The sequence below is a fragment of the Canis lupus genome, chromosome 25 (genome assembly GCF_003254725.2).
Source record: "Canis lupus dingo isolate Sandy chromosome 25, ASM325472v2, whole genome shotgun sequence".
NCBI lineage: Eukaryota > Metazoa > Chordata > Mammalia > Carnivora > Canidae > Canis > Canis lupus.
Window position 1 is genome coordinate 11,828,075 of NC_064267.1, and position 26,960 is coordinate 11,855,034.

The 26,960-nt window shown below is 48.2% G+C and overlaps 1 protein-coding gene and 1 long non-coding RNA gene across 2 annotated transcripts in view; one reads left to right on the plus strand and one right to left on the minus strand.

The window, feature by feature from the left end:
- Window positions 1–1,666: 1,666 nt before the first annotated feature.
- GSX1 (GS homeobox 1) lies at window positions 1,667–3,209 on the minus strand. The gene is made up of 2 exons (XM_025463821.3): window positions 2,798–3,209; window positions 1,667–2,331 (listed from the first exon to the last, which is right to left on the minus strand). The coding sequence occupies exons 1-2, from the start codon at window positions 3,207–3,209 to the stop codon at window positions 1,952–1,954; spliced, it is 792 nt and encodes a 263-aa protein (XP_025319606.1). The 3' UTR covers window positions 1,667–1,951.
- Window positions 3,210–20,828: 17,619 nt separating this feature from the next.
- LOC112669491 (uncharacterized) overlaps window positions 20,829–26,960 on the plus strand; it is a 32,137-nt gene continuing 26,005 nt past the window's right edge. Inside the window, exons 1-2 of the long non-coding RNA XR_003142301.3 lie at window positions 20,829–21,028; window positions 21,686–21,770. This is a non-coding gene — a long non-coding RNA (uncharacterized LOC112669491). The remainder of the gene's footprint in view (window positions 21,029–21,685; window positions 21,771–26,960) is intronic.

Here is a 26,960-nt window from a genome sequence, read left to right on the forward strand (position 1 = left end):
TATGGATGTGTGTTGGGGGGAGATAGATGTCTGGCAGAAAAAGAAGTGGCCCAGTTTTCCAGGAGGCAGACTTCTGGAGGCAGAAGTCTCCAGATTTCTGGAGGTCGAAGGAACCCAGATCCTCTGTCTCCCGGATCCGATTTCCTGAGCAGCAGAAACACCCCACTCCGCGGATGTGTGCTCTCCGTCTGGGCGGAAACCCCAGTAATTCCTTCTCCTTGTCCACATAATTCACAAAAACCTCGCAGATCTCCCCAAGGAAGGTTGGGGTGTGGATTTTTAGTTCCAATGGACTGGGGGGGGGCGTGTAATAAGAATGGGTGAGAACATAGGTCCCGGGGGCACCGGCGCCTGCTACATAGGGCCGCTCGCCCGGGACTCCCGCGGAACGCTCTGGGCCCTGGGAACCGTTGCCGCACAGTCTGATAGAATTTGCCTCAAAGCAAGCCGAGGGGGCCATTCCAGAGAAGGCGGTGCTATCTTGTTGGGAACTTATCCCTAACAAACAGGGTGAATAAAAAACAATTGATAAACATATCAGAGCGCAGCATAGCACTGAGTTCTCCGGCTCACTAGGGAGTTAGTCGCCGCCCTTGGGGAGGGCGGTCTGGACTACCAAACCCGCAGGGATGCTGGCGGGGCCGGGTCCCAGGAAGGAAGGGGGCGCTGCAGGGGTCTGCACCAGAAGCACAGTGTGGGTGCGTTCCTTCCTTTCCTTCCGACTGGGCTCTGGGCTCTCCCCCCGCACTGGTGCACCTGGGAACCCAGACTAGGGAACCCCCGGGGCCAGTGGGGCACAGGAGTTAGAATCCTCGCGGCGCTGAGGGTGCAGACGGGGCTGGTGGAGCAGCAAGTGAGGAGCTGAGCTGGAGCTCCGACCTGCTACCCCATTCCTGCTCGGCCCCAGCAAGAAGCCCCAACCCAGGCCTACGCCTGTCCAGTCCAGAGTGGAGGCCTGGGGTCCAGAGCCACGTGGATTTCTAAGAAAAAAAAAAGTTTATTTAAAATTTTGTACATAAATAAATAAATAAATATCTTCTGGTATTACAGAAACCATACAACGACAAACTAGACCAGGACGGGGTGGGAGTCTGGGGTCTAGGGAGGAGAAAGGTCGCCAGAGGCGGAGAGCTGGAGTCTCATTTGGGGAAATGCGAAGCGTCTCCGAAACAAAGCGAGTCAGTTTCCCCGACACGGATACTACGGGCGACAATTTCTCTCGTGGGAGAGGAACTGCAGGGACAGCAAGGCCTGATTGCGTGTTAAATGGGCCCACTGACCTTCCAATGGGCCCCTCGAGGAGGGGAACAGAAAGGAAAAGAAAAGCAGTAACAAGAGTTCATAAATTGCGTGTGTGGGGGAGTGCGCGGTGGATAAACGACGGCGGTGAAGAAGTAGGGACGCAGAGAAAGAAGTAAAAAAAAGAAAAAAGAGGGTGGGGTTGGGTGGGGTTAGCGAGCGGGCCTCTGAGGGTTAGGAGGCCCAGCTTGACCCAGGGTGGGGGCGGGGGGTGGGGGTAGAGGACGTGAGAAAGCCTGAACCCGTCCAGAGAGGTCGGGCGAGGAGGCGCCCGCGGCCAGCAAGGCGCAGGGCCGGCCGGCATGCCCTCCAGTGCCGCGGTGCTGCATGGCTGAGGACTCCAGCGCTTGCAGGATTCACAGCTTGGAGTTCACTTTGGACGGCCGAGGGCCCTGGGGTGGCAATACCAGCGTCAGGTCTCTGCAAAGCCCTTGGCGCTGCCCAGGGCCCACGGCGTCGGCAAACCCTTGCCAAACCCGTGCGTGGCCGCGGTTGGGCAGCGGGTGCCTGGGAACAGGTGCTTTGTCCCAGGACCAGTCTCTGAGACGCGGGGAGGGCCTGGGCTGGGCGACCTGGGGAGGTGTGCGCGTCCCAGGGCCAGTCTCTGAGACGCGGGGCGGGCCTGGGCTGGGCGACCCGGGGAGGCATGCGCCTAGGGAGTGACCGTGAGATCCCGGTCGTCTTTCCCCGAAGAGGACGGAGACATGGGCAATTCGTCGTCATCCTCGGAGCACTTGGCTGAGGAGAGCGACGCGCATTTGCAGCTTTGCGGCGCGCCAGTGCCGGCACCCGCGCTCCCGCCGCCGCCGCGGTGGTTGCTGCCTTTGCCCTCCTTCTTGTGCTTCACCCGGCGGTTCTGGAACCAGATCTTCACCTGCTTCTCGGACAGATTCAGGTAGGTAGCGATCTCAATGCGGCGTAGGCGGGACAGGTACATGTTAGAGGCGAACTCGCGCTCCAGCTCTAGCAGCTGCGTGCTGGTGAACGCGGTGCGCATCCTCTTGCTGCTGGGCAGCTGGTTGGAGCTGCTGTCTGGAGGGGGGCGGGGGGTGCAGAGAGGGAAGCGATCAGACTCCTGCGCTGTGGGCCCGGTCCTCTGGTACAAGACCAGTAGAATCCCGGGACTTTGGTCTTTCATCCACCTCTTTGCCCCAAACGAGACGCACAGCAGCGTGAATGCCGGCGCCTCCGTGCCGAGTCTCGGGACCCAAATACTCGGAGTCACGCATTCTTGGCACTGCTTTACCGGGCGCCCCGAACCTCAGCCTTCGCTCGCTCTTGCGCGTCCCCTCCAAAACTTGGACCTTCTGCCCTCACCCTCCCTCCTGGGTTCTGTCCCAGCCCTCCCTCGGCACCCCCCCCCCACCGCCCCTCTCGGGGTCCCAGCTTCACTTTCATCACCTCCAGAATGCCCAGGGACCCTCACCCCCCATCCCTGGCTCGCCAACCCTCATCAGATCGCCTGTGCCTGCCCCATTGCGCAGCGGATTCGGCTTACCCACGGAGATGCAGTGGAACTGCCTGGGGTCGGGCAGCGGATACGAGGTCTGGTAGAGCGCGGCGGCTGCCGCGGCGGCGGCGGGGCCGTGAGCGACCCCGGGCGACACGGCCGAGTGCTGGCGGCCTAGGGGCGCGTGGCAGTACTGTGAGCCGAAGGGCGGGAAGGATGCCTTGAGCAGAGGCAGCGCGGGCGGCCCTGGGGGCCCGTGCAGCTGGGAGGCGGTGACGCAAAGCGGGCACACGCACAGCAGCCCGGCCTTGCGCGCGTGGCAGGCGCCGGGCGAGAGGCCGTGCAGTGCGTGTGGCGGGGGCACGGCGTAGGGAAACAGCGGCGGCGGGCTGCCCTCCGGGGCCTTCTTCTCGCCTGCCTCGCGCAGCACCAGCGAGTCCACCAGGAAGGAGCGCGGCATGGCCCCGGTGCGCGGTCGCCCCGCCGCCAGCCGGCTCCCCGCGCCCCGCGGACTTCGGGGCTCCCCACGCCCTTCCCCGGGCTGCGGCCGCGGGCTGTTGCCTGTTCCCGGGAGACGAAAGGCGCCGCGGAGGCCGGGGCTGAAGCTGCTGCCGCTGCTGCCGCTGCTGCCGCTGCTGCCGCGGGCGCCGCCCGGAGAGCTCGGGGTGCTGGCCAGCGCTAGTGGTGCTGAAAGGCGCCGACGGCGCCGCTTAAATAGGACTATTGCCATGTGATGGGCTACGCCAGGAGCGGCCGGGGCCTCTCAATAGGGTTTTTGTGCCTTTTCTCTTGGCATTCACTCTGCACGCTTCCTCATTATTTCACTTGTTAACTAAATGAACTGCATAATGTACTCTATTCTTGTCAACCCCACCCACGCCGTAACAGGCGCCCTCGCCCCCTCCTCTCCCTTTTGCGGGTTTATTTTCTCATTCTCTTGCGATTTAATATTCTTTTCTTTCTCTTTATTCCTTACTCCCCTTTGGCTTTGCATTGGCGATCGGCTGGTTTATCTTATTGATTTTGTACCCCCGCTGTCTCGCTTCCACAGATTCCCATGGGCGCACACCCCATCTCTCTGCGCACTCAGTGGCCCTCGTCCCCTTCCCTCATCTACCCTTGCTCCCCAAGATCATGCTCTCTCCAATCAATTGGCTCAGTTCTACGTTCTGCACCCCGCAGGTGTCTCTACAGCCGGTCTCGGATTTCCACCTGTGGAATTCTTTCCCCTCTTCCTGCGTGGGAGGACCGGAGCTAGTGCGGGGAGGATGCGCTGCTGCGGAGAGGGGCAAAGAGCTTAGGATCCCTTATCCAGCACTGGCCCCAACGCTTTCTCTTTTACGTTTTTTTCCCCCAAAAGTCTTAACTTTGATGCTGCCCTTAATGCCCCGTCTTTGTTCGGTACATGCTAGTCAGTCAGACTTTTCCTTTAAACGACAGGGCTGTGGATGTAGAGTGGAGAACAGTCTCTGAGAGTCACGGACGGAGACAAGGCATGGGGAATGAAAGCCTCCACCGTGAAGACGGAGCACCTCATCAGAAGAGGCGAGTGTAGGTGCTCTGCCGGGCGCAGACCCTTCCGGCGCCCTCTGCGCTCGCGCACATCTCAACAGACTCCGGTGCACTCGGAACCACTGCCTTCCCGAAGTTTGTCCCACAGGAGCGGCGCGAAGGGCAGTTGTATTCCAAGCTTCTGCTGCCTTTGCCTAACCCGGACGACCTCCCCTGTCCCCAAGACTTTCTCCAGCCGCCTGCTCTCTTCTTTCTGGTCACACAATGGTTAAACAACTTCAAACGCCTGGCTCTGTGTACACAGCTTCAGCCTTTTAAATAGTCCCCGGGCTCAAAGCTGCTTCGCCCAGGAACTTTTTCCATACAATGGGAAATTAGCATAAATATTTAGAATTTACAGCCCCGGACTTTTCACCGAAGACGTTTACTTTCGATTTTATTGGAACCAAATCACTGCAGTCACCTGCTCTGAGCCCTGAGTGGGATTGTGAGAAATGAAGGGGGAAGCTTTTCGGGGGGGGGGGGGGGGAGAAATCAGTGCTTGGGAGTAAGACTGCCCCCAAATTGAAGCATTTACATGGTTTTTCATCATTGGGTAACATCTTTACAATAACAATAGCAACAAATTATAACTGATCAGAAAGCAAGGAGAATTTGTTGGAGAGAAAAAAACTGATTCCGTAACAAGAAGGGAGGCAATAGGGAAAATAACCTGGAGGAAGGGCATGTCATTTAGCCGGAGGAGTAGGGCTCAACGCTTCCTTCATTGGTTGGCATGGGGAGGGGGGGTCTGGCGACCAATGCTGCCCCAAGGCAGAAGTGTCCTCCCCAAGCTGCTCGCCTAAGAGTGGTGCTTGCAAGCTAGCCAGAGTGCATCAGTGCAGCCCAATGCCCGTTCTAATGGTTCTCTGAGTACTTTGGGCTGGCCAGGACTGCTGAGAGTGAGCCGAGAGCCGTGACCAGGGCCGCAGAGGCACCCCCCCTCCCGGACGATGGCGGGTGGGAGAGTCGCGGAGTGCCCGCGGGGCTCTACGGGGTGAAAGGGGCGGCCGCTGCACCCCGGAGCCGGCAGCCCGCGCAGGGCGCGTGCAGAGCTCTCTTGGGAACCGCAGCCCGCACCCGGGGAGGAAGGGGTTAAGAGACCCTGCCTGCGAGCAAGGCCAAAGCTACTGGGAAAGAATATCTGGGGGGAAAAATAACCAGTTTTTTTTCCCCCTCCAGCCTCTGGACCTTATTGAATGTCATTGAAGAAAGTTTTGAATGCCAGATAAAGAGAGGCGAATTAAAGTGTGTGACAGCGGAGGATAAGCAAACACAAAGAGAACTCTGTCACACTTTGGGGCAAAATCCGTGGGCTTTTTACCAAGTCTCTTCGCTATGATTGAATTAAGTAATAGGAAAACATTTTCTTTCAGTTTAGAGCCATTAGACAAAAACTTCAAAGCGAATAACACTTTTTAATGTGCGGCCCACAATGGATCGGGTTTTGTGCTGAAATGTTTAAATGGTTTGTTGTGCAACTCGGCGCGGGAGAGACCCGGGCCCGAGCAAAATAGCATCCCTGAGAGTGTTTCGGGAGGCCTGGAAGGAACGCACACTTAATCCGCCATCGCTAAACCCGGGGGGCTGCGGCCGGAAAGGGGGCTCCGGCTCGGCGGTCCCGGGAGGCGGGGCGCGCCCCAGGAATTGGGGGATTTCAGGAAAGCACTGTGCCCACGGCGAAGGCCGGGCAGGGGGTTCCGAGCCGCCCGGCGAGGGGCGCGAGCTCGCCCGGGGGTCGGTGCCTCTCAGCTCCGCAGCCAGCTCGCCCGCCGCTGCCCTCGAACCCCGGGCACCGCTGCCCGGGGACTCTCTGGCCGCCGCGCTGCAGCCGGGCCGACGCGCCTTCCGGGGTTGGCTTCGGCTGGGTTTGAACTTCACTACCCCGAGCAAACACCCTCTTGGGCGGGGCGGGGTGGGAGGAGGCGGCGGGATTAGCCTGACAGCCCGAGAGAGGGGCCCCGGGGAGCCCCTCGGCCCGGTGGGCCCTGCTCTGCCCCTGGAGCTGGTTTTCAAGTGTCCATCAGGGACAGTTCAACATGGAATAATTTCTCTTGTCCCGCTCTTTTCTTCTCTTTCATACTGCCTCCTTTCCTGTTGGTAGAGAGAGCATGCCATTTTTCTTCTGGAAATGTATCTCTGAGGTATTTGCAGCAAATAAGTTTCTGCAAAAGCTGCAGAAATTGGGAGGAGGGTCCCTTTACCTTGTTCTTTTATGTCTTCAAATGTCACTTTTCTTCTCAGGGAGGCTAACCCTATTAAAAGATATCACTCCTTTACCCCCACATTCCCCACTGTGGTTCCTTGCTTTACAAATACCTTCTAACTTTGTGTCTTTTACTTGTTTTTCTTTCTCAGCACTCCTCCCACCCTGCAGAAACATAGCTCCATTGAGGATCAGCATGTCTCTATTGTGTATCTTGTGCATGACTGTATCCCAACTCAGAAAAGTTCCTGGCACATAGTAGGTGCTCAGTATGTATTTGCTGGATGAATAAATGAATCCTGGCCCATGATTCAGGAGGTGGCATGGGTAAGAGGACTTTCTGGTTTGCCTGCTTAATACACAGAGGCACTTAGGGGCATGGTGTGGGACAACTTACCTGTAGGAATTGTCTGACTCTCTTGCAGCCCACTCTTTCCCCAGTGGCTGAATCATCACAGGAGCTCAGTGTGTTTGAGTGAATGGCAGATCTGTAGGCATCCAGCCCTCCTCAGGAGTTTCTCACGTTCCTTCACAGAGTCAAGATGGTCTTATTCAAGGCAGTTGCAGTGTCCTGCTAGGCAAGACTTGGATGAACCTATTAATAGCTCAAGGCTAGGGTTTATCATTTATGCCTTTTCATAGTATACAGCATATGGGGTTGATTAGAAAGAGAGGCAATGTGGTATATGCCCTGGAATTACCAGTGACCAATTCTGCCTTTTCTGGATTGAGGCAATGGAGTGGAAATTCTCATTGTAAGAAAGGGACTGCTCACTTAATCAGGCCAGTAGTGACTCAGACAACTCCCCCAGGAGAGAGCAGCCTGTTCACTTGATCAGTGGGGGAGGAGAACACCTGGTCTGACAGGGAATGGTGAGTGCACCTGGGAGCCAGGAGTGGAGGGTGCCTGGTGGGGAGTGGAGGAGAAGTGCCTAGACATGGGTGTGAGCAGAAGTGGAGGCTAAGCCACAAAGAGCCATGCTAATAGGTTTGTACTCGATCCTGTTCAGAGGTTTTTAAGCAAGGGAACTTAAGAAATATAACTGAAAGCCATAGGAGGTCCTATAGATGGGGGCAGAGACAGGCCAGAGCAGGATCCAACAGAGTTGGGTTGCAAATGAACAATTTATTGAATTTTTGATGAACAAAGTTAGGGAAACAAGCAAAGAAAAGATCAGTTCAAGTGATGGATAATGATGACCTGAGATCTGGAGAGGAGATAGGAGGATCAGAAAGGGGAAATATTTGAGAGAATTTGAAGGGGGGAAAGGGATGAGACCGATTAGGCATGTGTGTGTCTGTGTGTGTGCAAACACACACATGCACGTGTGTGTCGGTGCTGGAGGGGAAGGGCATGAAAGAGGGCACCAAACACATGGATGACTGCTGGTTGCTTGTTTGAGGGAATGAGTGGTAGTGATATCAAAGGCAGAGACAGGAAACTCAAGAGCAGGACCCACTTTGGCTTGTGAAGGTGCAACATAATGTTATATCAGGATGTGTTGCATTTTATTTTTCATTTTTTATTTATTTTATTTTTTTAAGTAGTAAGTAATGTGGGGTTTGAACTCATGACCCTGAAATCAAGACCTGAGTTGAGATCAAGAGTCAGACTCTTAACTGACTGAGCCACCCAAGTGCCCCACATTTTTTTTCTTTTTTTTTTTAAGTAAACTCTACCCCTAATGTGGACTTCAACTCAAGACCCTGAAATCAAGAGTCACATGCTCTACCAACTGAGCCAGCCAGACAACCGAGATGTGTTGTATTTTAATCCTTAACCTCAAAGCATTCAGCTGATGTTCCATAATGAAAATGTGATTCTAGAGTTAAGTAGAGAGATTAAAGATGGAGAGAGAGATTTGGAGCTTAAGTATGCAAACATGGTAGCTTTATTTTTATTTTTTTTTATTTTTTAATAATAAATTTATTTTTTATTGGTGTTCAATTTGCCAACATACAGAATAACACTCAGTGCTCATCCTATCAAGTGCCCCCCTCAGTGCCCATCACCGATTCTCCCCCACCCCCCGCCCTCCTCCTCTTCCACCACCCCTAGTTCGTTTCCCAGAGTTAGGAGTCTTTATGTTCTGTCTCCCTTTCTGGTATTTCCTACCTATTTCTTCTCCCTTCCCTTCTATTCCCTTTCACTATTATTTATATTCCCCAAATGAATGAGAACATATAATGTTTGTCCTTCTCCGACTGACTTACTTCACTCAGCATAATACCCTCCAGTTCCATCCACGTTGAAGCAAATGGCGGGTATTTGTCATTTCTAATGGCTGAGTAATATTCAACATGGTAGCTTTAAACTTAGGATGGATGAGCTTGTGGCTGTGGAGTGTAGGGAAAAACTAGAATTATAGATATATCCCTGGAATCATCCATATTTAAAGTGGCAGGTAGAGGGAAGTCTCCTTGCAAGTCAGAGAAGCATTTTCAGCATCTGTCTTAGACCATTAGATGGTCTTTAAGATAGAAGCTTCATGCTGGGAATAGGAGAGCAGAAAGATGGGAGGAGCCAGAAGGTCAAGGAGCTGCCTCCTATTTTATGAGTGAAAGATAAATATTTATCACTTTTTTTTTTATAATTTTTTTTTTAAGATTTTTTTTAATTTATTCATGGGAGACACAGAGAGAGAGGCAGACACAGGCAGAGGGAGAAGCAGGCTCCATGCAGGGAGACCCATGTGGGACTCGATCCCGGGTCCCCAGGATCACGCCCCGGTCTGAAGGCGGCGCTAAACCGCTGGGCCACCGGGGCTGCCCAATATTTATCACTTTTAATTATTATTTGAATTTTCTATTACATGCAGCTATATCTCATCATAACTAGCATGGTCCCCACTTCTGATCCATCCAGATGATAAGAATCAAATCAAATGAAGGAATCAATGGTAATCATGTCATAGCCTCTTGGACATCCTCTTGTTCCTTCCCAACTATATTACAAACCCAGGGATAAAGACTTATTTATATTGGTGTCACCAACCTTTCTTAGAATTTTTGGTACATTGTGTATGTTTAATCAATGTTTAATGTTACTACTAATGGCAATAAGTAAAGAAAGCTGTCCTTTCTTTGTACCTATTGACCACATCATAGCTGCATATTGATGAGCATCACAAAATTTCATAAGCTTTCAGTACTTTAGCTTTCTATAGTCAAAGTGGAATAATCACTCACCTCCTTTGAAAGAATTAAAGATGATGTATATGTAACCTGAATGTTATGGTTTTCTGGTTAGTGGGTATAGGTGAAGGCAATTAATATCAATAGCCTAGAGCTTCTAGTTGAACTTTGCAGGACCTGACCTCACTTTTAGGATGCCCCACTTTCTATCAGGTTTTCTGGAAGTGGGCTCACATGCCTTAGCCATAAGCCATAGGCCAGTCTGTTAGTTGGTACCCACCCACCGTGTGCTTCCTCTCTAGAGAGTTTTCTCCTTAATCCATGTGCTCAGCCTAGGATAGATCTACTGCTTCCATCCACATCTTGTTCCAGGGAACACTGTTCATTCCCTATGTATTGCTAAAGCCCTAAGCATGCTATTCAAGACAGAGCATGCCCTCAGTAAATGTGAGCTGTGTGTATTCTTTCCTGGGTGATGGGTTACAGGAATGTTGGTGATGCCTTCTTTCAGCATGGATTGTCCAGCCTAAGTCATTCACCACAAACCCTTTCCTTTTATTTGACCTTGACATTGCTGGAAGCAAAGATAATTTCTGCAAGGATGAGGGCATTCTCTAACTCAGGGACCAGGAAGATGAATGTGGAACATCTTACTGAGAATTCCAGTAGGAAGTTTTTATAGATCTAAAAAGAAAAGGTGGTGGGTTTGAAATAGAACCAGTCTTACCTAAAGAGTTTTCCACTGATGAGTGAACATGTGACCTTTAAGCCTGGCCTTCAGAATTAGTACCTGTTTCCCCCTTATGGATGACAAACACTCTTGAGACATGAGGCTGGACTGGATAATATGTGGCCTTGGGCAAGATTCCTATCAGGAAATTTGGTTTCAAGATCTTTCAGTGTGAATGTTCCATGTTGTCTTTCTCTGCAGGAAGAGACTACCGCTCAATGATCGGCCAGGTGGCAGCATAAAGCAATAAAACCCACAGACCCGAGTGACCTCTGTGGCTACTCCATTCTCTCTCCACACATTCCTCTTTCTCCACTGTTACCAGAGCAAACCCAGGACATATCCTTGCTTCCAACCTTCCATTCTCTGAAAGCCTTTGGCTCAAAAACACTCCCCCACCCAAAGCAAAAACAAGCTTCTAGAAGAGAAAGAGTAGATAATTTGTTTAGGGCTGAAAATCTGTGGTATGTCATAGAGATCAGAGCAGATTGGTTTAAAAAGCCCTGTGGATTCCTGTGGCCATCACTCCCACTTCCACCACCCCTAACACAACCCCAGTTTGGTTCAGCAAAGTACTTGAGGTAGCAATTTCACAGAGCCACAGTAAGCAGGTGATTGATAATGGCTGTGTCTTTGTTATACTTTGAATAATAGGAAGGAACAAGAGGAAGGGAGGGGTTCTCAGAGAAGCTCCTGTCAAGATACCTCAATTCTTGTAGGAGCTGCTCTAAGATTGTCTTAGTGATACCCTTAACCCTGGCAGGAGGCTGAGCATTTCTACTCTGACATTGAGAAGGATAGGGGCACCTGGGTGGCTCAGATGTTTAAGCAGCTGCCTTCCGCTCAGGTCATGATCCCCGGGGGTCCCGGGATCAAGCCCCACATTGGGCTCCCTGCTCTGCGAGGAACCTGCTTCTCCCTCTCCCTCTGCCTGCTACTCTCCTTGCTTGTGCTCTTCCTCTCTTTGTCAAACAAATAAAATCTTAAAAAAGAGAGAGAGAACACGATAGAGGCATAGAGCCGCCAATGGACCACCATGTCTTGAGGTCATGTATGATTCTAAAAGTTAATGTCCATCATTTGATACTCTTCATCCTCAAGAACCTTAATTCCCACAGAGAACCTTAATTCCCACAAAGAACATTGTGTCTGTCATCAATTACTTGAGTAAGTGTAACTGTATAGATCTCTGTGTCTTTTGGGAGTACCAGGTGAATGTCTCCAGTATAGGAGGCCCTGTAAAAAGGAAAGAAAATAATTTAGAATCCATAGGGAATTGTTTAATAGTGAATATTCCCTGAGTAGACCTTGTATGTCAAAGAGAGGTCCTATTTCCATCTAACAAAGTAGAATTAGTGAATAAACCGAATCCCTAAAAAAAAAAGTCACTTTCTTTTACTTCCCAGGCCATTAAATAAAGGCTAATACCATGGGGCAGTTCATATCAGCTAAAGTCTTAGAGTTAGTCTTAGCTGGCTCTAATCTAGGACAGCAAGAAGATATTACCTCTGTCTTGTCTAGTTTGTATCCCAGACACAAATACTTCCCTAAGCCTTTGTTACTGATTAAAGATCAAAACACAAATTGGAAACAACCTGAGAGTCTCTCCAACTTATTATCTTGTCTTAGGACCCCTTGATAAGCCTCCTGACCCTGCAGAAACTTCACTCCTCATGACTGTACTCTGGCAGTGCCTCCAATTCATAGTGCAAGTGGTCCCCATGTGGAGTATAGACACTGCCTTATTCATTCCTAGCTCAACCTAAGACATCGTTAAAGGGGCAGGTTCTAAGATGATCTATCTCAACTTTCAGGTGTCTTTTTCTTTATTTCTTGATCCTGTGATGGGTGCAAAAAATATGTACTACACTTAGCACTAATAGGGCTAAGCTCTGTGGGCAGTAGTTTCATCCAGCTGGCCTGTTGATTTGTTTCACAAAGGACTTCAGGTAGACAATGGTGGAAACAGATGTCACCTTTAGGTGGCATTTGGTTTATGAGAGGTTAATTTCTAAAAGATTTTTAAAACCAAGCCAAGTACCTTTGTAACCAAAATTATATCAGACTACAACATGGGACTAATAAAATACAGATTTTATATTCCTGACAAGTGCATCATTTTATTGTTAACATATATTATAATTCTGTTTTAGGACAGAGTCTAAAAGGTGGAGATTTCTTTGGAGTTCCTCAATTCTTTGTTGAGACAGACTTACAGAATGATATTCAGTTTAATGAGATCAATTGGCCAGAATTTACTACTTATATGCTAAGCACATGTACTAACTTATTTAAGCCTCACAGTCATTAACATGAATTTTAAGTTAGGAATTTAAAATGTGTATTTTACTGGTCAGATACTATAGATGGGGACAGGTTTTGGTTAGTAATCTGCATGACTGGGAGTTCCTATACTTGAGATAAGTACTATTATTATTTCTAATTCACAGATATGGAAACTGAGGCATAAAGTAACTGGCCAAGTAAGCAGGGCCTCAGCTAAAATCTTGGATGGTAGTGGTGGTTATTTCTAAGATGAAGGGAAGAGTGGGGAATAGGTGAAACCAGCAATTTTCTGCGACTCTTGTTCTATCTACTGAACAAATGTTCACTGAGTTTCTGCTTTGAGCAGGGTAACACAGTTGTTAGGAGAGGGGCCTCTTGAAGACATTCTGGCTATGATTTGGGGCAAGTTGCTTAATTCTCTGAGCCCCCGTTGCCATTTCTATGAATTAGGACTCATAACAGTGCCTGCTTTGTAGAACTGTGGGGAACTGAAATGAATGAAAAGACCTCCAGATCAGGTGGCACTGTGTCTGTCACATAGTAAGTACTCAGTAAATGTTAGTTATTATCATATGCATGTATCATACAGGTGATTTATGGAAATAACAGAGCCCAGCCACCTGTACTGCATAGGAAAGGCAAAGGCCTGTGCCAGACCCAGAGGACTGGACAAGTTAGAAGGCAGTTCTGAGAGATGCCCTGCCAGAAGTTACTTCACAGGACTGAGGATGAGCATTCTGGATCAGCACCAGGAGGCAGAACAGAGTAGAGGGCCCCAGACACTGAACAAAAGCTTGTTGAGAGAGAGTCAGCCAGCCAGGACTCCCATTCCAAGAAGAAACCCTAGACCATGATTTAGGCCAAAGACACAGATTTTCCTTTCCTTTCCATCCTCTGTGAGATGCTGGGGCAGGTATGAGAACAGCTTTGTGACTGGGGAATCTTCCATTGAGATCTGGCTTCTCTCTGATCCAACCAAGGATATGAGCAGCCCCTGTGAGAGCAGGTGAGAAACTCCTCTGTGTCATGGAAAAATTAGAGGAGGGTGTACATTTAAAAAAACCAAACCAAAACAAGAGCTGTAATTGGTGATACTAGGGTTGCAGTAATGAGTATATATGCTTCTTTCAATATTTGTAGTAGATAGACTCAAGGAGGTTGCTTTCTCTTTGGCTAATATGCACAGGGAAAGAAGGAGAAAAATAATGAAGATTTTTTTCCCCTTTTTCTTCTCTTTTTTCCTGCTTTACTCCTCCTTTCCCCAACCTCCCCCTTCTCCTTTCCCTAATTGTCATCATCACCATCATCGTGATCATTATCATTTTTACCATCATCAGAAGTTTCTAGTGGAAGGCATTGAAGCTTTAGAAAATAATGAGGTTTAGTCAAGACTTATATTCATCAGTGCATGAAGCAGAAACCACTCCAACTATTTTATGAAGTCTAGGGAGAATTTAGCACATGTTTACAGAAGGGATGAGCAGTAGATTCTAGGCTAGGCCTTTAGGAAGTTAAAAATTGCCTAATTAGCCTGCCACAATCAAGAAGAGAGCCAAGATGCTGCCACAGGAACAGTGGGCACCAATGTACGTCACAGTCATAGCTGTGGTCTGGGGTCAGTGACTTGCTGTTTCTATAATTTCCTTTTGAGACAATGAAGCTAGTGATCAGACACTGGAAAGCTAGTGTAGAAAACTCCCAAATCTCCACGACCATCCTTGCTAGGAGCAGCAGCTGGCAGGAGGGAGGTGGGCTGTGGGGACACAATTTTCCATGAGTCTCTTGTGTCTGCACACCTTATAGATATACTGTCTGCTTTGTTCTAGACTGTCTTTTCAAGGCTGCTTGCATAGAAAATAGCTTTGGAGATAGAGGTAGCATCCTCTTCCAAAGCAAAGTGCAGGCATGTCTACTACCCGCTGTAAGAGATTTGGGTTCTCCTGTGTCTGTGGGGGTCACCTGGCCCTCTTCACATTGCCCTGGGGGAACTGGGTCTTAAGGAATCAGCACAAGAAAATGCTGACATTCTGGCTACTGCTACGCTGTCATTATAAGTCCTTTGTCTCAGACCCAGGAGTCTCCTGCCTTCTCCCAGCATCTATGATACTGTGGTGCACTAACTTACTAGCTTGCATGTAGAGTAGACTCTCAGACCCCACAGATTTCTTGACAAGTCTCCCCTCACTTCTGTCTTCCAAATATTAAAGAAGTACATTTAATCTCAGGAACCTTATATATAACCTGAACCTTGGCTGCAAGGGAGTCTGAATCATGTGGGTTTAACTTTCCATACTCTGTAGCACAGAAAAGCACCATGTGGACCACACTTCTCTCTAGGGCCTTGTCATCTAGTTGGGATTTATAATAATAGCTACCATTTACTGGGTTCCCACATCATCTGGGAGCTGTGGTGGAGGGTGAGTTACAAAAGTTATTGTGAATCCTCACATCAGCTCTACGAGATGGATATTATTTTACTCCTTTTCTCTGTGGAGAAACTTCCACAGGGATTCAGAGATGTGCAGGACCATACAGTTCTAAGTGTCTGAGTCAGATTCAGACTTGGGTCTGCCTGACTCCACTGCCCAGCTAGCACAGATGGTAAGTACCGGTGCAGTCTTGGTGAAAGTTTTGTTCCAGAAGCATTCAGAGAAGAGCTCTCACTAACCTGGGGCAGGGAGAAGGAGGGGAGGCTCATGTGGTCTTTCAGGAAGTGTAGGATCTAAGTTAATGGGGTGCAAATGGGTGGATAAGATGAGGAAGAGAGAGAAGCTGGGAAGGGGGCATTGGACAATGCACAAAAGTCCACGTCGGGAAGATAATGAATCTCGGGGGCGGGGGATAGGGGGCTAGTGTAAAGGTCTGGTATAAAGGCTAGTGAGTTTTAGAATAAGACTTAATCCCTACAGATAGTGGTAGAAATACCAAATTGCCATTACATGTCTCCCATTACCTTCTTTTTGCCACCGACTTGTCTTTCAACCCCGATGATTCCTGGGACAGAGAGCAGCTCCCCATTTCCCTAAGCCCGGCAATGCTGGGAGGGAAAATGGCTGCCGGTTCAGCCACCACTGCGGCTGTCTCCAAGGCCAGGGAGGCAGCCTCTTGCCCAAATTCTCCAGTGCAGGACCAGCAGAAGGAAGGCGTTAGCATAAAATGGAGAGAGAGCATGGAATGTAGCTCACATTAGCAGACAATATTGCTTTGATTGCAGACAACACACATGAATTGAATTGATAAAGGAATCTTCCCATCAAAGCCAGAAATGAGTGGAAATTAACTTTAACAAAGTAAGCAACCGTGCTCCAGAGACAGATAGAAGAAACCTACCGCATTCCTTGTACATGTCAGAGACGTCGAGGAGCAAAGTGTTCAGGCCCATCAGCGAGCGCAAGAGTGATTAATAAACACTTACACGGACATTCATCTGACAGGCGACTGACAAAGCCCCACAATGATGGGGAGAAGGGGCATTTCTTCTTGATAGATGTATCTGAAATGCTCATTTACTCCTTTTTCATGGATTTAAATGTCCAGGTATTCTCTCTCCATAGAAATTGATTCTGAAATGGTGCTGGGTTAAAAATAAGAGCTAGAAATTTAACTACGTCGAGGTGGCTGAAAATGCATTCGTCCTCGTCATCGATGCATAGATTGAAATGTGCTGTGGTTTAATGGAGGTTTGCGGGGGCGAGGTGGGGGAGGGCTACTTCTCCTTATCCTTTTTTAGAGTATAACGTGAGAGACGAGTACGAAATCGCTTTGCCTAAGATTCTTTGAACAGCTTTAGAGACTACATACTAGTCTTTTTCTCTCCATTCTGAAACATTTTAAAAATTATCTACTGGAAACCAGTTCTCAAAGAATAGGCTTAAATTTGGGCCTGCTAAGATCTGCACTAGGTCTGAATTTAACGTGGTCCCCAGGAAGTAAAGAACCTCATGTCTTCAGGCCCCCCTCCACTTTCCTCTTCCCAGATAACGAGGCAGGGTTGGGTTTGGCAGATTATATTTACTCACCATTGATCTCAACGTCCCTTCCTCTTGTCTGTGAAGCCCAGCCCCAAGCAGGCTCCTGGCATTTCCACTTGGAATTCTCTTTTGCCTGCTCAGGCAGACCTTATGGAAGTGTGTGTCTGAGAGGAGTCCTATTTACGTAGCAATTGTGCAATTTCTACCCACACCAATGGCGTGATGATGCAAAAGGTACTCTCAGGTACAAGTCTCCCTGGAAGTCAGTATGTGTCTCCATCAGTCTCCAAACTCTCTAAGGGAAGAGAAGTCTGGCTTTGGGCTCTATATAGAGCAACTGTAGCTGATTTCGTCATTCCCATTCCCAAAGACTCAGATACCATAATGGTCTCATGAACCTTAAAGTAAAATATAGGAGGCACTCTTAAGGCCCTAAGACTCTATTTTTTGGAATCTATACCTGGGCATCAAAGCACAATTCATGGTCTCTGCCAGCCCCACTCTGTCCCTATAGAGATTAAACAGACTGTAGTGAGCAAGACCGTCTTCCTTTGGGTTTTCATCCATGAAAGAATCAAAAGAATTTGATAAATTAAGGAATGTTGTCCAGTGCTCTTAGAAGGTGGCACTGTATCTCTTAGGAATTCTCCCAGCTGCAAATGACAGAACATTTGACTAACAGTTCTTTAAATACATAGGACATGATTTCTTTCCTAAAAAAAATTTTTTTTAAAGATTTTATTTATTCATGAGAGACACACAGAGAGAGGCAGAGACACAGCAGAGGGAGAAGCAGGCTCCATGCAGGGAGTCCGATGTGGAACTCGATCCCAGGCCCCGGGATCATGACCTGAGCTGAAGGCAGATGCTCAACGATTGAGCCACTCAGGCGTCCCCTACAAAACTTTTAAAAAAAATCAACAAAACAAACAGCTATGCAGCAAAACTCCTAGGAGACCCCGGCTTCTCTTATCTTTCCTCTCTGGCATCCCTAGTCTATTGTCTTTTGTCTTTCTGTTTGTCCCTCCATGGTAGATAGAAGGCTGCTATGTTCCAAACTTCCCATGTTCCAGGCAGGAACAGTAGAAGAGAGATGGACAAAGTTGTGGGCCACTACCTGTTCATCAGGAACCACAGCTTCCTGGGAGCTCCAACCCTGTCAATTTCTGCTACATGCCACCCTAGTGGAAGGAAGGGAGCCATGGAAAAGGGGAGAGGGTGAGAATTAGGTCAGCCAATCAATGGTGTCTACAAGTACCAGTAGCAATGACCGCACAAAAGAGAATTAGAGGGCACCTCTGGCATGGAAACTGTGATCAGGGATGTCTTGATCAGCTTGGGGTGCTATAACAACCACCATACACTGGGGAGCTTAAGCAATACACATTTATTTTCTCACAGTTCTGGAGGCTGGAAGTCCAAGATCAGGGTGCCAACAAAGTTGGGTTCTTGGCAAGTGCTCCCTTCCTGGGTATCTTCACATGTCTTCACATGGCATGTCTCTCCCTTGAGTGGAGAGAGAGGGAAAAAGAGCAAGCTCTCTCCTGTCTTTTCTTTTAAGGGCACAAATCTGACCATGAGGGCCTCACCCTCATGACTTGATTACCTCTCAAAGCCCCGCCTCCTATTACTATCACCTTAGAGGTTAGGGATCCTAACCAACATATGAATTTGAGGGATGAGGGACATAAACATTCAGTCCAGAAAGGGATGATGGGAATTGAGGGACAGGTTTTTTTTTTTTTTTTTTAAGATTTATTTATTTATTTTTAGAGAGAGAGAGTGGCAGGGGCAGGGTAAAAGGGAGGGGGAGAGTGGGAAAATCTCAAGCATACTCCTCAATGAGTGGGGAGCCCAACGTGGGGCTCAATCTTACAACCCTGAGATCATGATTTGAGCTGAAACCAAGAGTTGAACACTTAATTAAGTAAGCCACCTAGATGCCCCATGTAGGGTAGGTTTTTAAGTGAGATTGACTCAAGACTTGACACCTCAGGGTCCTGACACTTTGCCACCTGCCAGGCTCACCTTTTCATTTCATATTTGATTGAAATAGCTTGTCTGCCCATCCCCTCCCAGGAACCCTGGGAAGGCCAGTGCCTGCCAAAGTTTCTGGGGATCCCTGCATACTGCTTCCACTGAAGCCCTCCCCTTCTCCCTGCAGAATGACTCTCATGCTGAACTCCATCCTTCCTCCTTTATTCTCCAATGGCACCATTGGGCTCTTGCATGCTTGTGATGTTCTCTTTTCAACTCATCAAAAAACTAGGAGTATGCAAATATCTTTCATTCATTTCAGTTGGCTGGTGTTTACTTTAATCAACTTTTTGCCTAAGAAATTAAACAGTATTTAGGAAAAAATTTTTCTCAAAATGGTGAGTCTGCATTTTTAAAGAATGATTTCTGAAGGATGATTTACCTTTTTTTCATTTTTAATCTAATTTTCAAGCCTTTTCAGAACAATGTTGTCACCTTGAGATACATTTTTCTTTTCTTTTCCTTTTTTTTTTTTTTTATAGAGGGGGGAGGGCCAGAGGGAGAGAGAGAGAATCTTTAGCTGGCTCGACACCCCAATGTGGACCTCCACATAAGACTTGATCTCATGACTCTGAGATCATGATCAGAGCTGAAATCAAGAGTTGGACACTTAACCAACTGAGCCACCCAGGTGCCCCAAAGTTTTCTTTTTTTATCAAGTTTTTTTTAACTTTTTTTTTTTTATTTAAGATTTTATTTATTCATGAGAGACGGAAAGAGGCAGAGACACAGGCAGATGGAGGAGAAGCAGGCCCCGTGCAAGGAGCCCGATGTGGGACTGAATTCCAGAACTTTAAAATCATGCCCTGAGCTGAAGGCAGATGCTCAACCACTGAGCCACTCAGGTGTCCCGACTGTTGTTTTTATTGTGAACTAAATACATAACTGAGCACTAATTAGTATCACCCATTTTAATGGACTTTATGGTCATTCATTTCCTAAGACCCAACAATCATATTTATTTAAAAAATAGTGAGAGAAAAAAAGCTGAAGTTGGTTTTTTTTGTATGTTTTAAAAAAATTTTTTGCCCCATCACAAATACGAAAATGAACCTATTCTAGTTTCTTTAGTAATAGCTAAGGGCAAAGACCACAAATTAAATTAACCTCCCTCCATTAGGCACAATCAATGGAGATTTAGGTTTTTTTCCCCCTAGTCTAGACTCATATTTGAAAATGAATGTTAGAATGAGGCACATTTCCTGCAAAGGCCTGAGGACAAAGGGACCTGCTGATTGTAGTCCATGTGACTCCGGGAAATGCCAGTCCTGGAGCTCAGGTTTGGGCTCTCTCATGGCCGGAGGCAGTGATGGATGGAGTTCTAGTTTGAAGGTCTGAGCAGCCATGAATGAGACACTCCTGCTGTGCCTGTTGGGGGCCGAGTTTTCTCAACAGCCACAGTTGGCTGTCAAACCCTGTGCTGTTTCTATGACAGGCTGAGCTGGGAGCTGCTGCTGATAGCGTGTTGGGTGAACACAGACCCCCACGTCCGAGCATACTGAATTTGGAGAGCCAGGCAGTTGGAGGATGTTCAAAATCAAGCCATCAGGGATTTGGTAGAGCTCTGAAATGAAGAGGGGACGTAAAGCTGCTTCCCTTTGGGATGGGTTCCCCCAAGACAGCTGGGACTTATCTTGAGTAGTTTGAAGTACAACCTTGAATGCTGTCGCTTCCATGTCTTGCTGTACAGCCCTAGCTTCAGCTGAGGGACTCGCCTCTAGGCTAAATCACCTATGTCTGCATCATCCAAGATTGTAGTCATTTGGAGAGGGGGATGAAGGGGAGATGTCTTTTAGTCCCAGGAGCCAGAGGCCTCTCCCAAAGGATGTGGGTGCAGGTGCTTGAGACCCTTTGGAAAGAGAGGGAACAGGGGAGATTGTGGAACCAGAATGGCAGCTGGGGCTGGAAGCTGAGATCCATATGCCCTTGTGTTGGTCATTCATTCTCCCATGGGGAGCTCCTACCAGGGCACAGGCCTCATATGACATTCTCACAATCACTCAGGCTTCTTCCTCAGGGGTCCTGCAGGGCAGTCACAGGCACCTGCTAGAAATTGAGGTCACATAGACATGTCTAAGACACCATCTGTGCTGCCGTGGAGACCTGCACATATGAAAGAAGGGTGGGACATCACTACACAGAACAGTGGGGGCCCAGGGAGGACATGGGGAATTTGTCAGGGTGGGTGATTCTTGAGCTGAGGTTTGAGCAATGAGAAGGTGGTGTTCAGGTGGACAATGAGGAAATATGTCTCAGGCAGAGGGTGCATGTGAGTGAAGGCACAGAGCAGAAACAACCTGGCCTCTGGGAGAGACGCAGGGAGTTTTATAGGACTGGAGTACAGGGCTAAAGCTGGAGGAAAGGTGAGACCATAGTGATAAATGGGGTTTAGATCAGTGCTGCCCCATTGAAATATTACGTGGGCCACATATGTGATTTTAAATTTCATTATAGCCATATTTAAAAAGTAAGGAAAAAAACAAGTGAAAATCATTTTAATAATATATATATATTATCATTTTAACATGTAATCAGTATAAAATTAATATTAACGAGATATTTTATATTATTTTTCTAAATCCTCAGAATCTGGTGGGTATTTCACACTCACCCGCATTGTAAGAGTTTCATAGTCACGCATGGCTAGTGATGCCGGTACTGAACGGTGCTCATCTGTGTGAAGGGCCTATTGGGTAGCCTGGGGAGTGGATGTTGTCCTGAGAGCAAGCAAAGAGGGGGGTCATTGAAGAAGAGAATAGCGTGGTTACTTTTATGTTCTAGAAAGATCTCTGGCTAGAGTGGGAAGGAGAACCAATTGGGACAGAACTGCAATAGACCAGGCAAAAGGAAATGCCCCAAAATAGAACACCGTGCAAAAACGTGTGTATGTGTGAAAAAGAGGAAAAGTTGAACATGCACGTATTTCTTGGGAAATGCACCTAATAGTAGCATTACAAAGCAACATTTCTTGTAATAAATGTGGCTGATTTAACCACGTGTTTTTTTTGTTTTCCATGCAGAAACTTTCTGGTGTTGGGATAGCAGAACTCCCCGTCCCCCTAGTCCAGGCAGAGGCTTTCTGGCTTCGGGTACCTGGGGCTGCAGGTAAGGGCTCCGAGGTGGGAGCCAGTGTGGGCAGGCAGGAGGTTGGCAGTGCAACCCCACCTCTCCTTAGGGCACAGAAAGATCCCAGAATCTCAGGACATGTGGAGCTGCGTTTTCCTAGCCACTTAGGCTTTGTTCTGTGCACCTTCTTTGAGCCTTGCCTTCCTTATCTCCAAGATGGACATGATAGCTCACCTGACAGGTCTATTTGGAGAAGCACATGGAAAAATAATATAGGAAAATAGCCTGGAACAGAGCCACAGATGGCTGCCACCCAGTGAGCATTTGGGGCCATCTCATTCTGCCACAGGCTCCCATGCATGTCCAGCAACCTTGCTGCCCCTTCTCCTTTTAGTTAGTGAATGGTGGCTGAGAGGTACGAAAGGGACCAGTGTGCAGCCATTAGGCACTTGTTTGTAGGCACTCCATAAGAGGAAATACTCTTCCCCTCTCTTCCCTTCCCCTATCTTTCCTTTTCTTTACTTCTCTTTCTCTTCCTTTCCCAGTAGTCTCTCTGCCCTTTCTCCCTGTTTCCAGAATCCAGGCTTCCGACTCTGCTTCTCAGCATATGTGAGCCTCAGTCTTCTCTGCAAGCGTGCATAATTATAGCTGCCTCCTCTAGGGCGATTGTGATGTTCATAAAGTCAGGCCTATGAAAGCTCCTTGTTAATTGCATATCACCAGAGAAAATGACTCAGGACTTGTTCTGTCTCGCAAGGACATCCAGAGGATGGTGTCTTGTCTCAGCAGGGTTGGTAGTGCTACAGGGTGTGTGTCTGTGTGTGGGGGCGGGGGGGGGGGCTGGTTAGAAGAGGCTGGAGAGGCTGCAGGTCTCAAGGAGAGAGCCAAGTGTTGGAATGGTAAATACACTTGCATATTTGTGGGTGTTAGTATGTTCTGGATGATCAGAAAGCTGCTTTGGTATGTGTGTGGTCATCTTCCTTTGTTCTCTCCTTGGGTTGGGTAGAATCAGCAATCATTACCATGCTTGTTGGAAGCATTGTTCGAATCAGGTCTTGGTGCTACACGAGTGCCCCAGACACTGAAGGTAAATGAGAGACCAAGGAAACTTCCTGAATACAAAATCCTGTCCGGAGAAGTCTTGGAGATGGTCTATTTACATAAGTGCCCGTGAGCGTGAGCGTAGGCAGGAAGCAAATTGTAAATCTGCCTCAGCTGGAGCTGCAACATGGAGCCCTTTGCAGAGCTGGGTCCCTAGTGCATCCTCAGCCCAAACGGGCATCTGCAGTCTGTTCTAAGGGGTAGTCACACCCTCCAGGCTGACCTACTGATACTTGGACACATTTCTGAGAGCCCATCTGGTTGAACAGCAGTTCTGTGTGTGAAGAAACCTAGAGCTTGCAGTCCTTTGGGTCAGGGTCAGGTGCATGTTCCAGGACTATGAACAGTGTGAACTTGAGCAAGTCATTTACCTTCCCTAAGTCTGAGTGTTCTCAATGACAAAACAAAGCTAAAAATACTTCGTTGCTTTTCTGGTGTAAGACACAAATGAAAGGATGTGAAAAGTGCTTAGTAAACAAAACCTCTGGGCCAATGTGTGGTACTATTATTATTATCTGTTCTGTGAGGGACTTTTCAAAATGCCCCGCAGGACCCCTGAGGAGGAAGTCTGAGGTGATTGTGAGAATGTCACATGAGGGCTGTGCCCTGGTAGGGGCTCCCCATGGGTACGCCGTTGCCCAGAGCACTGTATCTGGGTCATGCGGCACACCTGTCCCTGGTTGATGGCCCATGCATCAATATCAAGCCTCTTGAGACCTCAGGCAAATCCAGGTCACTACAGTCAAGGAGTCTGGACAACTTGGACTTCATCCAACTGTCAGTGGTCTCCAGAGGGCTGCAGGCTGGTGAGTGCAAGTGGTACAAGGTCAAGATGGGAAAGCTGACCAACCCAACTCCCATGAGGTGATTGTCACCCAGGGTGGGCCTACCAATGACCAGGAGCTGGTCCTCTGCCTTGCAGGACTTATATTTTCCTTCAGAGTTAATTACACTTAGTAGTTCAGACTCACCTTCCCAAGCTCACAATAGGCTAAGGCATGAGGCTAGAATACCCATGTACTGGGTTACAGTGAAAACATACTGGTCCAGTTGACCAGGTCAACTCATGGTTTCCTATTAGATGGGCTATGTAAAAAGCAGAATTGTCAGAATTAACAGTATTCATATCAGATCACCAGATCAGCTTGGAAATGGAGCAAAGGGAGTTGCTTAGATGAATTCAGTAATAATATTAGAACAGATGTATTCTTTTTGCTACAAGATAGCCCAGTCAAGGGAATAAGGCAGGGTCAAGTTCTTGGTCAAACTGCTCAATTTCCAGACATCAGACGGGCACTGCCAGCATTGGTCTTGGGACTGTACTTTTTCTAACCTTCCATTATCAACCCATCTGTCTTTTCATTGGCATTTCCTTTTTTTTTTTTTCTTTTTTTAAGCTAAGGTTCACATCCAGTTAGGTTAGAGTGGGACCTGTGGGCCCAGGATCCATTGATTTTCCAGGTCTCTGCCTGCCTCCACTTTGTGTCAATTGCACAGTTTACCTCTACAGAGCAGTCTTATTCCTTATTTCCAAATGTTTTGAAAAGAGAGGCAGGTGGAGACCAGGCTGGGGTTGGAGGGTGGAGTATAATGATTCCAGGAGGTCTGTCCAACTTGGAGTGAGATGCCCACCTGCAGCTGGTGGACACTGGGCTCAGGGCTTAGCCACTGAAAAGAGCTAATTGATTATGAGGGTGGTGGTCAGGCCAATACATGGGTCAGACCTCCAGTACAGCAGAGCCACATGACTCACCCAGGAAAGCAAGGCAGAAACCTGGTCCTGAAGCCTGAGCAGGCCGAGGCAGGTAGTGAGAGGAGAAGACAGACAGCAGGGTCTTGGCTCTCCTGTCTTCCCCCCAGGGCTCACCAGTTACAGAGAGAGCCACAAAGCCTGTGCCCCATGCTGTTGGGGACTGGGTTGGGTTGGTTCAGGGACTGGAAGAGGTGGGCCCTGCCTATGGTCTCTGAGAGCCTGATACACTCAGCTGCATGGCACCAAGACTAGCAAAAAAGGTTTGGAAAGAGGGTCATGTTGGCAAATGTAGGGAGAACTAATGTTAACCTCATGGGCCAAGTAAATGTTCTCTGATGTCTTTTAGAAATCTATTTGCCAGGTCACAGTGAGATAGCGACCTCCTGGTGATCTTCTCTCTGCCTGAGTCTCACCCCCTAGCAGCTTGCTTTGGGGACAGGCCTGTGTTGCCTTTCCCAGACTTTGAAAGACCACTTGCCACTGTTACCCACATCACTGTGTCAAAGATTCTGTGCCAGGGTAAGCGGTTATAAGCACTGACTTTAGAGAGAGATGTGGTTTGAATACCCGCTCTGCCACCTGCTGGCTGTGGGACATTGTGCAAATCAGTTAACCTCTACACCTCCGCTTCCTCTCCGGGGAGTATTCATTTTTACCTCATCCCTTTGTCATGAGGATTAAGTGCCAGTTCCTGGCCTAAGGAAACTCTCAACCAATCTTTGTTGACTGATAAAGTGAGGTGATGCTTGTGAGGTTCTTAGACAGTGAGTGACGCTTAGGGTAAATATTCAACAATAATAAGCAGTATTAACATTGTCATGTGTGGGACTTCAGAGCTCAGGGCCCAGCCACAATGGGCCACCTGAGCTTCCAGGCATAGCCATTGAGAGGAGAGTGATGGTGTCCATCGAAAGATGAATGGATAAAGAAGCTGTGGTGTATGTATACAATGGAATATTACTCAGCCATTAGAAACGATAGATACCCACCATTTGCTTCAACGTGGATGGAACTGGAGGGTATTGTGCTGAGTGAAGTAAGTCAGTCAGAGACGGACAATCCTTATATGGTCTCATTCATTTGGGGAATATAAAAAATAGTGAAAGGGAATAAAGGGGAAAGGAGAGAAAATGAGTGGGAAATACCAGTGAGGGAGACAGAACATGAGAGACTCCTAACTCTGGGAAACGAACAAGGGGTAAGGGGTGGTAGAAAGGGAGGTGGGCAGGGGGTAGGGGTGACTGGGTAACAGGCACTGAGGGGGGCATTTGATGGGATGAGCACTGGGTATTATGCTATATGTTGGCAAATCAAACTCCAATAAAATAATTACAAAAAAAAAAAAAAGAAAGGAGAGTGAACATTTCCTGGTCCCTGGCCATGTGGCCATAGTGCAAAACTCCAATGTACACAACCAGAGGCAATTTGAAATTATGATAGCTTGTTTAAAGTATGTCTGGTCAGGAACCCACACCCACCCAGGGATGATGTCCTCTTTCGCACCTCCCCTTGGAGGAGCACAAGGGTCCATGGAAGGGGCGTGTGCCTTGACTCATTTTTCCCATGCAGCGTCTGAATTTACTCCCTCACAGAGGAAGCCAGAAATGGAGTCCACATTGTTTTGTTTTCATGGCTAAAGGATAGAAGCATATGTTCTTCTCTTAATGCTGCACAGATGGCCCTAGGAGCATCTGTGAAACAGCCATTTCATGTCTTGATGAGGCTTCATGTCCTCTAGGCACTGACATGCATGGAATCCACACAGAAGAGCTCCCAAGATAGGGATGCCTGGGTGGCTTCAACTGGTTAAGCGTCTGCCTTCGGCGCAGGCCATGATCCTAGGGTCCTGGGGTGGAGCCCCATGTCGGACTACCTGCTCAGTGGGGAGTCTACTTCTCCCTCTCCCTCTGCCCTTCCCCCCTGCTTGTGCTCTCTCTCTGAGAGGTTTTATTTATTTAAATAAATAATTTTTTTATTTAAATAAAATCTTTTTTTAAAAAAGGAGTTCCCAAGATAAAATAAATGGCAGCTGCTTGCCTTGGGGTTAATTCTACCCAGTGCCATACCCCCACATGGCGCAAGTCCCCACCGTGTCCTCAAATGGCCTTTAGCCTGAGAACCAACACGGCTGGAGAAAGATGCAACTTTGGGGTTTTCAGGATCTATGAGATGAAGAAAAAGAGCGCTCAGCCACCCTAGCCCTCTGTTATGTCCCACTCCTCTGCCTGATCAGACTTCCTGTGGGGACCCCCCAGGTCAGGGAAAGATGGCTGTGATCTAGAGAGCTTGGTACCCAAAGGCTGCCTTGTCTGTCCGTATCATGGTGGAAGTCCATCTGTGAATTCAGAGCTTGCTGGCCTCTCCACCCGTGCCCC

Bases quoted from the DNA above. Each gene is read 5' to 3' on its own strand.
- GSX1 (XM_025463821.3), bottom strand. From the start codon at position 3,209: ATGCCGCGCTCCTTCCTGGTGGACTCGCTGGTGCTGCGCGAGGCAGGC. The intron at 2,332-2,797 runs GTAAGCCGAATC...GCCCCCCTCCAG, and splicing joins GTTCCACTGCATCTCCGTGG to ACAGCAGCTCCAACCAGCTG.